The 13,287-nt window shown below is 46.5% G+C and overlaps 1 protein-coding gene across 1 annotated transcript in view; it reads left to right on the top strand.

The window, feature by feature from the left end:
* The window catches only part of plvapb (plasmalemma vesicle associated protein b), a 28,966-nt gene continuing 15,679 nt past the window's right edge, over nt 1-13,287 (top strand). The window contains exons 1-2 of the mRNA XM_078198547.1: nt 1-105; nt 8,582-9,032. Coding sequence (XP_078054673.1) covers nt 8,670-9,032 — 363 coding nt within the window. The 5' untranslated portion in view covers nt 1-105; nt 8,582-8,669. The remainder of the gene's footprint in view (nt 106-8,581; nt 9,033-13,287) is intronic.

The following is a 13,287-nucleotide window of genomic DNA, read 5'->3' as shown; positions in this document are numbered from 1 at the left end:
GCGGGTGGCGGAGTGACAGGGAGGCGGAGTGAGAGGCAGCAGAGTGGGACGGCTTTGGCTCAAACAGGCTTCAGCGTGAACAGGCAGAGGCGAGGGTAGGTTCCGGTAAGTTGTTTTTTTTTCTTCAGAGTGGAAAGAATGCCAGGCAGGATGTTGGTATGCTTCCCTTGCAGGATGTGGGAAGTCAGGGAGACCTCTGGTGTCCCTGACAATGACACCCGCAGGAGGTGCATCCAGCTGCAGCTCCTAACAAACCGCGTTAGGGAACTGGAGCAGGAGCTGGATGACCTCCGGCTCATTCGGGAGAATGAGGAGTAGCTTCATGATGGTAGCTTCAGGGAGGCAGTTACGCCAAAGGCACAGAGCACAGGTAATTGGGTTACCATCAAGCGAGGGAAAGGGAAAGGGCAAGGGCAGGCAGAGCAGGGTTCCCCTGTGGTCATTCCCCTCCACAACAGGTATATTGATTTGGATACTGTTGTGGGGGATGCCTTACCTGGGGCAAGCTGTGGCAGCCGGATCTCTGGCACTGAGTCTGGTTCTGCAGCGCAGAAAGGAGGGTGGAAGAAGAGGAGAGCGGTAGTGATAGGGGACTCGATAGTCAGAGGTACAGACAGGAGGTTCTGTGGTCGTGACAGAGACTCCCGGATGGTTTGTTGCCTCCCGGGTGCCAGGGTCAGGGATGTCTCTGATCGCGTGCACAGCATTCTGAAGTGGGAGGGTGATCAGCCAGATGTCATGGTACACATCGGTACCAATGATGTAGGAAGGAAGAGTGAGGAGGTCCTGAAGAGTGAGTATAGAGAGCTTAGTAGGAAGTTAAAAAGCAGGATCCCGAGGGTAGTAATCTCAGGATTGCTACCTGTGCCACGTGCCAGTGAGGGTAAGAGTAGGATGCTCGGGCGGATGAACATGTGGCTGAGGAACTGGTGTAGGGGGCAGGGTTTCAGATTTCTAGATCATGGGGCAGGTGTGACCTGTACAAGAGAGACGGGTTACACCTGAACTACAAGGGGGACCAATATACTTGCAGGAAGGTTTGCTAGTGTTATTGGGGAGGGTTTAAACTAGATTTGCAGGGGGATGGGAACCAGAATGCCAGAGCAGATAGTGGAGCGGGGGTGAAAATAAATGATGTTAATAGTTCATGCAAAATCACAAATAGAAGGGTTGTGTGTGGTGGTAATAATCTTCTGAGGTGTGTCTATTTCAATGCCAGGAGTATTGTGGGGAAGGCAGACGAGCTGAGGGCGTGGATTGACACGTGGAAATGTGACATTATAGCCATAAGTGAAACTTGGCTACAGGAGGGGCAGGACTGGCAGCTCAATGTTCCAGGGTTCCGATGTTTCAGACGTGATAGAGGCAGAGGGATGAAGGGTGGCGGGGGGGGGGGGGGGGGTGGCATTGCTAGTCAAGGAAAATGTTACAGCAGTGCTCAGGCAGGACAGATTAGAGGGCTTGTCTACTGAGGCCATATGGGTGGAGCTGAGAAACAGGAAAGGTATGACCACATTAATGGGGGGCGTATTATAGATCACCCAATAGTCAGCGAGAATTGGAGGAGCAAATCTGCAGAGAGATAGCAGACAACTGCAGGAAACATAAAGTTGTGATAGTAGGGGATTTTACTTTTCTACATATAAATTGGGACTCCCATACTGTTAAAGGTCTAGACGGGTTAGAGTTTGTAAAATGTGTTCAGGAAAATTTTCTAAATCAATATATAGAGGTACCAACTAGAGAGGATGCAATATTAGATCTCCTATTAGGAAATGAGTTAGGAGTGACGGAAGTGTGTGTAGGGGAACACTTTGGTTTCAATGATCATAACGCCATTAGTTTCAACTTGATCATGGATAAAGATAGATCTGGTCCTCGGGTTGAGGTTCTAAACTGGAAAAGGCCAAATTTGAAAAAATGAGAAAGGATCTAAAAAGCGTGGATTGGGACAGGCTGTTCTCTGGCAAGGATGTGATTGGTAAGTGGGAGGCCTTCAAAGGAGAAATTTTGAGAGTGCAGAGTTTGTATGTTCCTGTCAGGATTAAAGGCAAAGTGAATAAGAATAAGAAACCTTGGTTCTTGAGGGATATTGGAACTCTGATAAAGAAGAAGAGAGAGATGTATGACATGGATAGGCAACAGGGAGCAAATAAGATGCTTGAGGAGTATAAAAAGTGCAAGAAACTACTTAAGAAAGAAATCAGGAGGGCTAAAAAAAAGACATGAGGTTGCTTTGGCAGACAAGGTGAAGGATAATCCTAAGAGCTTCTACAGGTATATTAAGAGCAAAAGGATAGTAAGGGATAAAATTGGTCCTCTTGAAGATCAGAGTGGTCGGCTATGTATGGAACCAAAAGAAATGGGGGAGATATTAAATGGGTTTTTTGCATCCGTATTCACTAAGGATACTGGCATGGAGTCTATGGAAATAAGGCAAACAAGTAGGGAGGTCATGGAACCTTTACAGATTAAAGGGGAGGAGGTGCTTGCTGTCTTGAGGCAAATCAGAGTAGATAAATCCCCAGGACTGGACAGGGTATTCCCTCGGACCTTGAAGGAGACTAATGTTGAAATTGCAGGGGCCCTGGCAGATATATTTAAAATGTCGATATCCATGAGTGAGGTGCCGGATGATTGGAGGATAGCTCATGTTGTTCCGTTGTTTAAAAAAGGCTCAAAAAGTAATGCGGGAAATTATAGGCCGGTAAGTTTGACGTCAGTAGAAGGTAAATTATTGGAAGGAATACTAAGAGATAGGATCTACAAATATTTGGATAGACAGGGACTTATTAGGGAGAGTCAACATGGCTTTGTGCGTGGTAGGTCATGTTTAACCAATCTATTAGAGTTTTTCGAGGAGGTTACCAGGAAAGTGGATGAAGGGAAGGCAGTGGATGTTGTCTACCTGGATTTCAGCAAGGCCTTTGACAAGGTCCCTCATGGGAGGTTAGTTAGGAAGGTTCAGTCGCTAGGTATACATGGAGAGGTAGTAAATTGGATTAGACATTGGCTCAATGGAAGAAGCCAGAGAGTGGTCATGGAGATTGCTTCTCTGAGTGGAGGCCTGTGACTAGTGGTGTGCCACAGGGATCAGTGCTGGGTCCAATGTTGTTTGTCATCTATATCAATGATCTGGATGATAATGTGGTAAATTGGATCAGCAAATTTGCTGATGATACAAAGATTGGAGGTGTAGTGGACAGTGAGGAAGGTTTTCAAAGCTTGCAGAGGGATTTGGACCAGCTAGAAAAACGGGCTGAAAAATGGCAGATGGAGTTTAATGCAGACAAGTGTGAGATATTGCACTTTGGAAGGACAAACCAAGGTAGAACATACAAGGTAAATGGTAGGACACTGAAGAGTGCAGTAGAACAGAGGGATCTGGGAATACAGATACATAATTCCCTAAAAGTGGCGTCACAGGTAGATAGAGTCGTAAAGAGTGCTTTTGGTACATTGGCCTTTATAAATCAAAGTATTGAGTATAAGAGTTGGAATGTTATGGTGAGGTTATATAAGGCATTGGTGAGGCCAAATTTAGAGTATTGTGTGCAGTTCTGGTCACCTAATTACAGGAAGGATGTAAATAAGGTTGAAAGAGTGCAGAAAAGGTTTACAAGGATGTTGCCGGGACTTGAGAAACTGAGTTACAGAGAAAGGTTGAATAGGTTGGGACTTTATTCCCTGGAGCGTAGAAGAATGAGGGGAGATTTGATCGAGGTGTATAAAATTATGATGGGTATAGATAGAGTGAATGCAAGCAGGCTTTTTCCACTGAGGCTAGGGGAGAAAAAAACCAGAGGGCATGGGTTAAGGGTGAAGGGGGAAAAGTTTAAAGGGAATATTAGGGGGGGACTTCTTCACACAGAGAGTGGTGGGAGTTTGGAGCGAGCTGCCGGATAAAGTGGTGAATGTGGGCTCACTTTTAACATTTAAGAAAAACTTGGACAGGTTCATGGATGAGAGGGGTGTGGAGGGATATGGTCCAGGTGCAGGTCAGTGGGACTAGGCAGAAAAATGGTTCGGCACAGCCAAGAAGGGCCAAAAGGCCTGTTTCTGTGCTGTAATGTTCTATGGTTCTATGATTTGACAGCTGGTGTTCAGTGAGGTGGGTGGGATGCTCTGGATTCTGTGCTCTCTTTCCGTCTTACCAGTTTTTAAAAAAGTTCCCTAACTTTTTTAATGCCAAAGCTTTAAGAGTTTACATTTCTGTGTTGTCTCACTTCCCTCCGTCTCAATGATCTTCTACAACAATGTGTAATTTTGGAATGCGTTCTCTGTTATCATGCAGCTGCTAATATCGAGAGCAGCAAGATTCCAAAATAACAATACCCGGAAATATCCATCAATCCTTACTGCATCTTACAAACTTTATCAGTAAATACTGAAGCCAGAGGTTACAAAAAAGAGAGAAATCAGCTGAAAGGGAGGAAATCAAAGAGACTCCAATACTGCAGTTTGAATCACAATCGCTACAGTGCAGAACCATAGAATCATAGAATCTCACAGTGCAGAAGGAGGCCATTCGGCCCATTGAGTCTGCACCGACCACAATCCCACCCAGGCTCTATCCCCATAACCCCATGCATTTATCTTAACTAGTTGATACATTGGCCTTTATAAATCAAAGTATTGAGTATAAGAGTTGGAATGTTATGGTGAGGTTATATAAGGCATTGGTGAGGCCAAATTTAGAGTATTGTGTGCAGTTCTGGTCACCTAATTACAGGAAGGATGTAAATAAGGTTGAAAGAGTGCAGAAAAGGTTTACAAGGATGTTGCCGGGACTTGATTCTATGATTCTGCACTGTAGCCATCTAGTGACACTAAGGGGCAATTTAGCATGGCCAATCCACCTAACCCGCACATCTTTGGACTGTGGGAGGAAACCAGAGCAGACTGGGGGAGAACGTGCAAACTCCACACTGACAGTGATCCAAGCCAGGAATTGAACCCCGGTCCCTGGCGCTGTGAGGCAGCAGTGCTAACCACTGTGCCACCCTGCCGCCTTTAGAAGGAGGTCATTCGGCCCATTGAGTCTGCATCGACCCTCCGACAGAGCATTCTATCCAGGCCCATCCATCGTCCTATCCCATAACCCCACTAATCCCTCTAACCTATGCATCTCAGGACACTAAAGGGCAATTTAGCATGGCCAATCCACCTATACGACACATCTTTGAACTGTGGGAGGAAATCGGAACGCCCGGAGGAAACCCACATAGACACGGGGAGAACGTGTAAACTCCGCACAGACAGTGACCCAAGGCTGGAATCAAACCCAGGTCCCTGGCGCTGTGAGGCAGCAGTGCTAACCACTGTGCCACCATGCCAGTTTGGTAAGAATGATCTCGTCAATCAGTCGAAGACACAGAGAGATGAGACGACATGTAGTACCGGCTGGTGGAGTCTGTAGCCACACGAGGGGAACTCATTGATTTCGGGTATTGTAAATGTAACTTTTCCACAAACTCATTGTCAATAGGTTTGTGGAAAATAAGGGCGGCATTGTGGCACAGTGGTTAGCACTGCAGCCTCACAGTGCCTGGGACACGGGTTCAATTCCGGCCTTGGGTCACTGTCTGTGTGGGGTTTGCACATTCTCACCGTGTCTGCGCGGGTTTCCTCCGAATGCTCTGGTTTCCTCCCACAGTCCAAGGCTGTGTTAGATTGATTGGCCATGCTAAATTGCCCCTTAGTGTCAGGGGCAATGTCAGGGGCAGGATAAATACGAGGGGTTACGAGGATAGGGCCTGGGTGGGATTGTTGTTGGTGCAGGCTCGATGGGCTGAATGGCCTCTTTCTGCACTGGAGGGATTCTATGATTCCATTCTATGAAACAATGCTAAGTGGAAACAAATTGAATCTGATCTGAGTGTGTCACATTCAGACCTGTCCAGAGTAAGGCTCTAAACTAAAAAGTAAGATTTTCAGATCCAACAGAGTCTCTGGTGTCTCCGACTCAGGGGGTCTTGGTGAGAGTGCCCACAGGCTGACAGAAAATGCCTCGTTTAGCTGGCCTTGCTCGACCCAGTCTCTTTTCTCTCTCGTTTCTCTGTCCCGGATTATTCTTCCTTCCGCCCTTATCATGTCTCCACCTCACTCCTTTCCCCTCTCCTTCTCTTCCCCAGCTCCCCAGCGACCTTGGTGTCTCTCTCCTGCCCCGCTCTGGAGCTCTGGCCCTTTCCCCAGTCTGTCATTCTGCTCCCCTACTCTGTGGTCTGCAGAGTCCACAGTTCCCTTCTCGATCTGCAAATGGACAAATATTCAAATGTAAATGTCCATTCTGCAGAGGAATGATTCACGCAGTCAAATCACAAAGTGTTTTACATGTCCCGAGATCAAACATCAAACCGGTTTAAATTGCTCACAGGGCAGGAAACGCCGCAACTGCAAAACAGACAACACCATTGGCACAGTGGTTAGCACTGCAGTCTCACATCGCCAGGGGCCCGGGTTCGATTCCCGGCTCGGGTCACTGTCTGCACGGAGTCTGCATGTTCTCCCCGTGTCTGCGTGGGTTTCCTCCGGGTGCTCCGGTTTCCCCCTACAGTCCGAAAGACGTGCTGGTTAGGTGTGTTGGCCGTGCTTAATTCTCTCTTCATGTACCCAGGCGCCGGAGTGTGGCAACCAGGGGATTTTCACAGTAACTTCATTGCAGTGTTTATGTAACCTACTTGTAACACTAATTAATAAACTTAAACATCACCATGAGAGAGAGAGAGAGACAGCAAGAGAGAAAGAGCATGACAGAGAGAAAGATATAAAGAGAGACAGAAAGAGATAGAAAGAGAATCAGACAGTACAGGAGTGAGAGAAACACTGGAACAGAGACAAAGCAAAGAAGGAGTGGGAGAGTTAGATGAGGTTAGATAGGGAGAATGACACAAAGTGAAGAAATTGGAGCGAAAAACAAGGACAGAAATGGAGAGGGGTGCTTGATTTAATGCAGTCTGTCATTCTCTGATATACGCCTCACTGTCACACTCTGATATACCTGAACCCCCTCACTGTAACACTCTGATATACCGCACACCCCTCACTGTAACACTCTGATATACCCCACACCCCTTACTGTAACACTCTGATATATCCCACACCCCCTCACTGTAACTCTGACATATCCCACACTCCTCACTGTAACACTCTGATATATCCCACACTCCTCACTGTAACACTCTGATATATCCCACACCCCCTCACTGTAACTCTGACATATCCCACACTCCTCACTGTAACACTCTGATATATCCCACACCCCTCACTGTAACACTCTGATAAATCCCACACCCCTCACTGTAACACTCTGATATATTCCACACCCCTCACTGAACACTCTGATATATCCCATACCCCTTACTGTAACACTGATATATCCCACACCCCCTCACTGTAACACTCTGATATATTCCACACCCCTCACTGAACACTCTGATATACCCCACACTCCTCACGGTAACTCTGATATATCCCACACTCCTCACTGTAACACTCTGATATATCCCACACCCCCTCACTGTTACACTCTGATATATCCCACACCCCTCACTGTAACACTCTGATATATCCCACACCCCCTCACTGTAACACTCTGATATATCCCACACCCCCTCACTGTAACACTCTGATATATCCCACACCCCTCACTGTAACACTCTGATAAATCCCACACTCCTCACTGTAACACTCTGATATATTCCACACCCCTCACTGAACACTCTGATATATCCCATACCCCTTACTGTAACACTGATATATCCCACACCCCCTCACTGTAACACTCTGATATATTCCACACCCCTCACTGAACACTCTGATATACCCCACACTCCTCACTGTAACTCTGATATATCCCACACTCCTCACTGTAACACTCTGATATATCCCACACCCCCTCACTGTTACACTCTGATATATCCCACACCCCTCACTGTAACACTCTGATATATCCCACACCCCTCACTGTAACACTCTGATATATCCCACACCCCCTCACTGTAACACTCTGATATATCCCACACCCCCTCACTGTAACACTCTGATATATCCCACACCCCTCACTGTAACACTCTGATATATCCCACACCCCTCACTGTAACTCTGATATATCCCACACTCCTCACTGTAACACTCTGATATATCCCACACCCCTCACTGTAACACTCTGATATATCCCACACCCCTCACTGTAACACTCTGATATATCCCACACCCCTCACTGTAACACTCTGATATACCCCACACCCCTCACTGTAACACTCTAATATATCTCACGCTCCTTGCTAACAGCAAGCTGCTATTACTGCTCCTTTGTCCTTCAGGATCAGTGTTAGGGGACAAGCTCCACACCCAGGAGCCAAACCAAACACCCACCAGAGATTGTCAATGGCTCTTTTCCTGTGCTTCGCTGGATGTGGAGAATTGTTGAAACCTGGTGACTTGAACACAAGGTCTTGCAGGAAGGATCTTGAGAGGCAGATAAAACAAACAGACAAAGAGTGTTTATGCTTCATTCCGGATGATTCATGTGCAGGCTCTCTTGAGATCAGGTCACGTCTAACCAATTACGTCCTTACAGAAGTGGTGCCGTCTGTGTCCCGCCTTTCCTGCTCTCCGATGCCTCTGCCGATCTCACCCAGAAGCTCGACAGTGCGAGGAGTCGAGTGATGGACCACAACAGCTACCCAATGAAGAAACTGGGCTATGATAGCAGGGACTATGAGAGGGCGAAATCCAATAGCTGTGGCACCTACGTGAAATACTTTCTCCTCTGCACCAGCATCATCCAGCTGCTGATAATCATGGGGCTTGTACTCTTCATGACCTACGGGAATAACCAAAGCAGACAGCAGACTCACCTGGAAAGCACCCAGAACCAATCTGTTGAGTTCATTGGAGAAATTAACAAACTCCGTGCCATCAGATACAGCCAGGGTAATGAACTGATGAATTGTGGGTACAAGAGTGGCAACCTAACGGCCCAACTCATCAAGATCAACAAAGTTCTGAACACCTGCATTTCCCAAAAGGCAAGTCTCTGTTATTAACAATTCCTAACTGCGGCATGGACAGGGTAGATTCAGAAAGAATGTTCCCAATAGTGAGGGAGTCCAGAACTAGGGGTCATAGTTTGAGGATAAGAGGTAACCCTCTTAGAACTGAGGTGAGGAGAAATTTCTTCACCCAGAGGGTGGCGAATATGTGGAATTCACTCCCACAGAAAGTAATTGGGGCCAAAACGTTGTGTGATTTCAAGAAGAAATTAGATATAGCCCTGGGGGCTAAAGGGATCAAGGGATATGGGGGGAAGGGGGAATCAGGATATTGAATTTGATGATCAGCCATGATCAAAATGAATGGTGGAACAGGCTAAAAGGGACAAATGGCCTACAGCTGCTCCTAGTTTCTATATTTCTATGTTTCTTGATTTGATTTGATTTATTGTTGTCACATGTATTAGTATACAGTGAAAAGTATTGTTTCTTGCGCGCTATACAGACAAAGCATAACATTCATACAGAAGGAAAGGAGAGAGTGCAGAATGTAATGTTACAGTCATAGCTAAGGTGTAGAGAAAGATCAACTTAACGCAAGGTAGGTCCATTCAAAAGCCTGACGGCAGCAGGGAAGAAGCTGTTCTTAAGTCGGTTGGTACATGTCCTCAGACTTTTGTGTCTTTTTCCCAACAGAAGAAGGCGGAAGAAGAGAATGTCCGGGGTGCGTGGGGTCCTTGATTATGCTGGCTAGTTTTCTGAGGCAGCAGGAAGTGTAGACAGAGTTAATGGATGGGAGGCTGGTCTGCGTGATGGACTGGGCTTCGTTCACGACCCTTTGTAGTTTCTTGCGGTCTTGAGTAGAGCAGGAGCCATACCAAGCTGTGATACAGTCAGAAAGAATGATTTACATGGTGTATCTGTGAAAGTTGGTGAGAGTTGTAGCTGACATGCCAAATTTCCTTATGAAATTTTCTAATGTTCTCAATGGTTTGCAGCATGAAACACGGCCTTCTGCGTCTCAGTCATCGTTCAGTGGGTGGCACACTCAGCCCTGAAAGCAGGAGCTTGCGGAGGGGGTGGGGAGGTACCAATCCCAGGTCAGAGACTTGAGTGTGTAATCCAGACAGACAGACACTGCCAGTACAGTACTGAGAGAGTGCTGCACTGTTGCTGCCTTGTCTGTCAGATGAAACCATTTACCGAATCCACAGCGCGATAGTAAAGTGACGGCGGCGGTTTATACCCTCGGTGTCCTGGCCAATACTTAACCATGATGTGGAGATGCCGGCGTTGGACTGGGACGTTGGACTTTACCCCAATACTTAACCCTCAGGTGAAATAGCCACTTCACACATTGCTGTTTGTCAGTGCTTGCTGTCCACAAACTGGCTGTCACATTTCTTTCATTACAACATAGAATTTACAGAGCATGAACAGATAATTTGGTCCAACTAGTGGATTCTGCTGAACACATTCCGCATGACCTTATCCAAGAACCATCAGCAAGAAATCAGATCGAGAAACGCCAGGAGAAATGTCTACCCCAGCGAGTGGTGAGAATGTGGAACTCGCTACCACAGGGTGAGGTGAAGGGTTCAGGCACATTTAAGTGGAGGCTAGATAAGCAGAAGAGAGAAAGAGGTTCCGCAGTAGAGGATTAGAGTGAGGCAAAGAAAGACACTGGGATTTTCCAGCCGCACTCACCCCAAAACTGGAAAATCCCACCCGAGGTCAATGGATCTTTCCATGCTCCACCCTTCACCCGCTTCAATTCCCATGGCGGGCGGGACGGGAGAATTCCCCCCACTGTTATTTACTGCTTGGCCAAATGGCTTGTTCCTGTCCTGTAAATTCAATGCCATTCTATGAATATCTTTATCAGTGTTTCCATCTGTCTGGTGATTATTCAGCATTCTATGAAATTTTTCTTTGAATGTTTCATTGGATTTGTTGCTGACTATCTCATACTTATTGACCCTTAGTTTATGATTTCCACTTTCATGACCTTAAGGACCTTCATCAGGCCACCCTTTGGTCTCTCTTCGCTAAAGACAATGTTCATTCTTTCTGAGAAGGTGTAACCTCTCCTTCCTGGTGCCATTCTTGTAGATCCTTATCGCACCTTCCCTGTGTCTCTATGGCCGGAATGTTGCCGCCTCTCCCGCCTCAGAATCGGAGCGAGCGAGGCTTGCAGAATGGCATTCCCCGTAGGCCTCGGGCGGGACCTTACAAGCCTCAGGTGGGCGAGCGGTAATATATCTTTTCGGGAAGATGGGGAGCAGAACCATTCACCGTACCCCTGATGTGGTCTAACCAAGGTTTGATACAAGTATAGCCTTGCTGCTTTCCAATTCTCTCTCGTTAGAAACAAGCTCCAGTGCTTTGTAATGGTATCAACCTGTGCTTTTTGTGATGTGTGTGTCTTTAGCTCCAGCTCCCTCTGCGCCTCCACCTCATTCAAACTCTGCTTCTGCAGAGAGTAATGAGCTTCCTTATTCTTCAGAGCAAGATGAATCCCCTCACCTTTACTCAGATTGCAATTCATTTGCTCTGACACCCATTCTGCAGCTTTAATGATGTCTTCCTGTATTTTGTTGCATTTTTCCCCCAGTGTTAACAATCTTACATCATCCGCAAATCTTGAAATTATCCCGCTAATTGCCGAGTCCAAATCATTAATATAAATAATGAGGATTCACGATCCAGCCCCAATCACTGTGGAACGTCTCTTATCATTTGTCAGTCTGAGTAACTGCCTTCGATAACTATTCTCTGTACTCTCGGTTTTGTAATTAACTTGCTGTCCATTCCATTACACATCTCTTTACCTCACAGGGTCCAATGTTAGCCAATAGTCTATTTACTAAATGCTTAAAAGAAAGTACTTTGTTTGCTATAAAGTGGCACGGTGGTTAGCATTGCTGCCTCACAGCGCCAGGGACCCGGGTTCAATTCCGGCCTCGGGTCACTGTCTGAGTGGAGTTTGCACGTTCTCCCCGTGTCTGCGTGGGTTTCCTCTGGTTTCCTCCCACAGTCCAAAGATGTGCTGGTTAGGTGGGTTGGCCATGCTAAATTGCCCTTTAGTGTCCCAAGATGTGTAGGTTAGGGGGATTAGTGGAGTAAATAGGGATAGGGTGGGGGGTGAGCCTGGGTAAGATCCTCTGACAGAGAGTCGGAGCAGACTAATGGGCTGAATGGCCTCCTTCTGCACTGTAGGGATTCTAAAGTGTGTTGGGACATTTTGAAATCATGAAAGTCACTATGCAAATGTTAATTTGTTTAACCTTTGGTGGGACACCAAGACATATAACAACAACTCCTAGTTATATAGCACCTTTTAATGAGGTAAATCATCCCAAAGTGCATCACAGGAGCATTGTTAAACAACATTTAACACCAAATCACAGAAACGTTTAATGGGCAGCTAACCAGAGGAGTTTGGTTTTAAGGAGTAGCTTACAAGAGGAAGAGTGAGCTGAGGCACGGACAGTTTTAGGCAGAGGAATTCCATAGCTCGAGGCTCAGAGGGATTTGATTAAAAAGTGCGAATCTGTGATGTGAGGATCTGGCGAGATTCTCTTTCACATTCATGAAGACAGGAGCATGAATGACTCAATAGATTGGACCCAACACAACAACTTGTTGCCACAGCAATGAATTTTGAACATTGTCTTACTCTGTCCTATCTCTAATTTTCTTGATCCTACAACCCTCTGAGATTTCTCTACTTCCTCAATCCTAGTCCCGATTTTAATGACTTCCCCATCGCCATTCTTCCCTTCAGCCTCCTGGGTCCTAACTCTGGAATTGCCTCGGATAATCTCTTGGACTCTCTACCTCTCTCCTCCTTTAAGACATTCATAAAACCTGCATCTTTGATCAAGCTTTTGGTCACCTGTCTTAATATCTCCTTTAGAAGTTTAACAACACCAGGTTAAAGTCCAGCAGGTTTATTTGGTAGCAAAAGCCACACAAGCTTTCGGAGCTCCAAGCCCCTTCTTCAGGTGAGACTCACTGCGGTGAGGCACCTTGGAATGTTTTACTGTGTTAAAGGTGATATATAAATGCAAGCTGTTGTTCTTAGAATCATTGAATCCCTACAGTACAGAAGAAGGCCATTCGGCCCATCGAGCACCAACCACAATCCCACCCAGACCCTATCCCTGCAACCTCATGTATTTACCCTGCTAATTCCCCCGGCACTAAGTGCCAATTTAACACATCCAATCCACCGCCTAACCTGCACATCTTTGGACTGTGGGAGGAAACAGGAGCACCCGGAGGAAAC

Source organism: Mustelus asterias, chromosome 26, assembly GCF_964213995.1.
Source record: "Mustelus asterias chromosome 26, sMusAst1.hap1.1, whole genome shotgun sequence".
Classification (NCBI taxonomy): Eukaryota; Metazoa; Chordata; class Chondrichthyes; order Carcharhiniformes; family Triakidae; genus Mustelus; species Mustelus asterias.
This window is presented reverse-complemented; position numbering and strand designations above follow the sequence as displayed.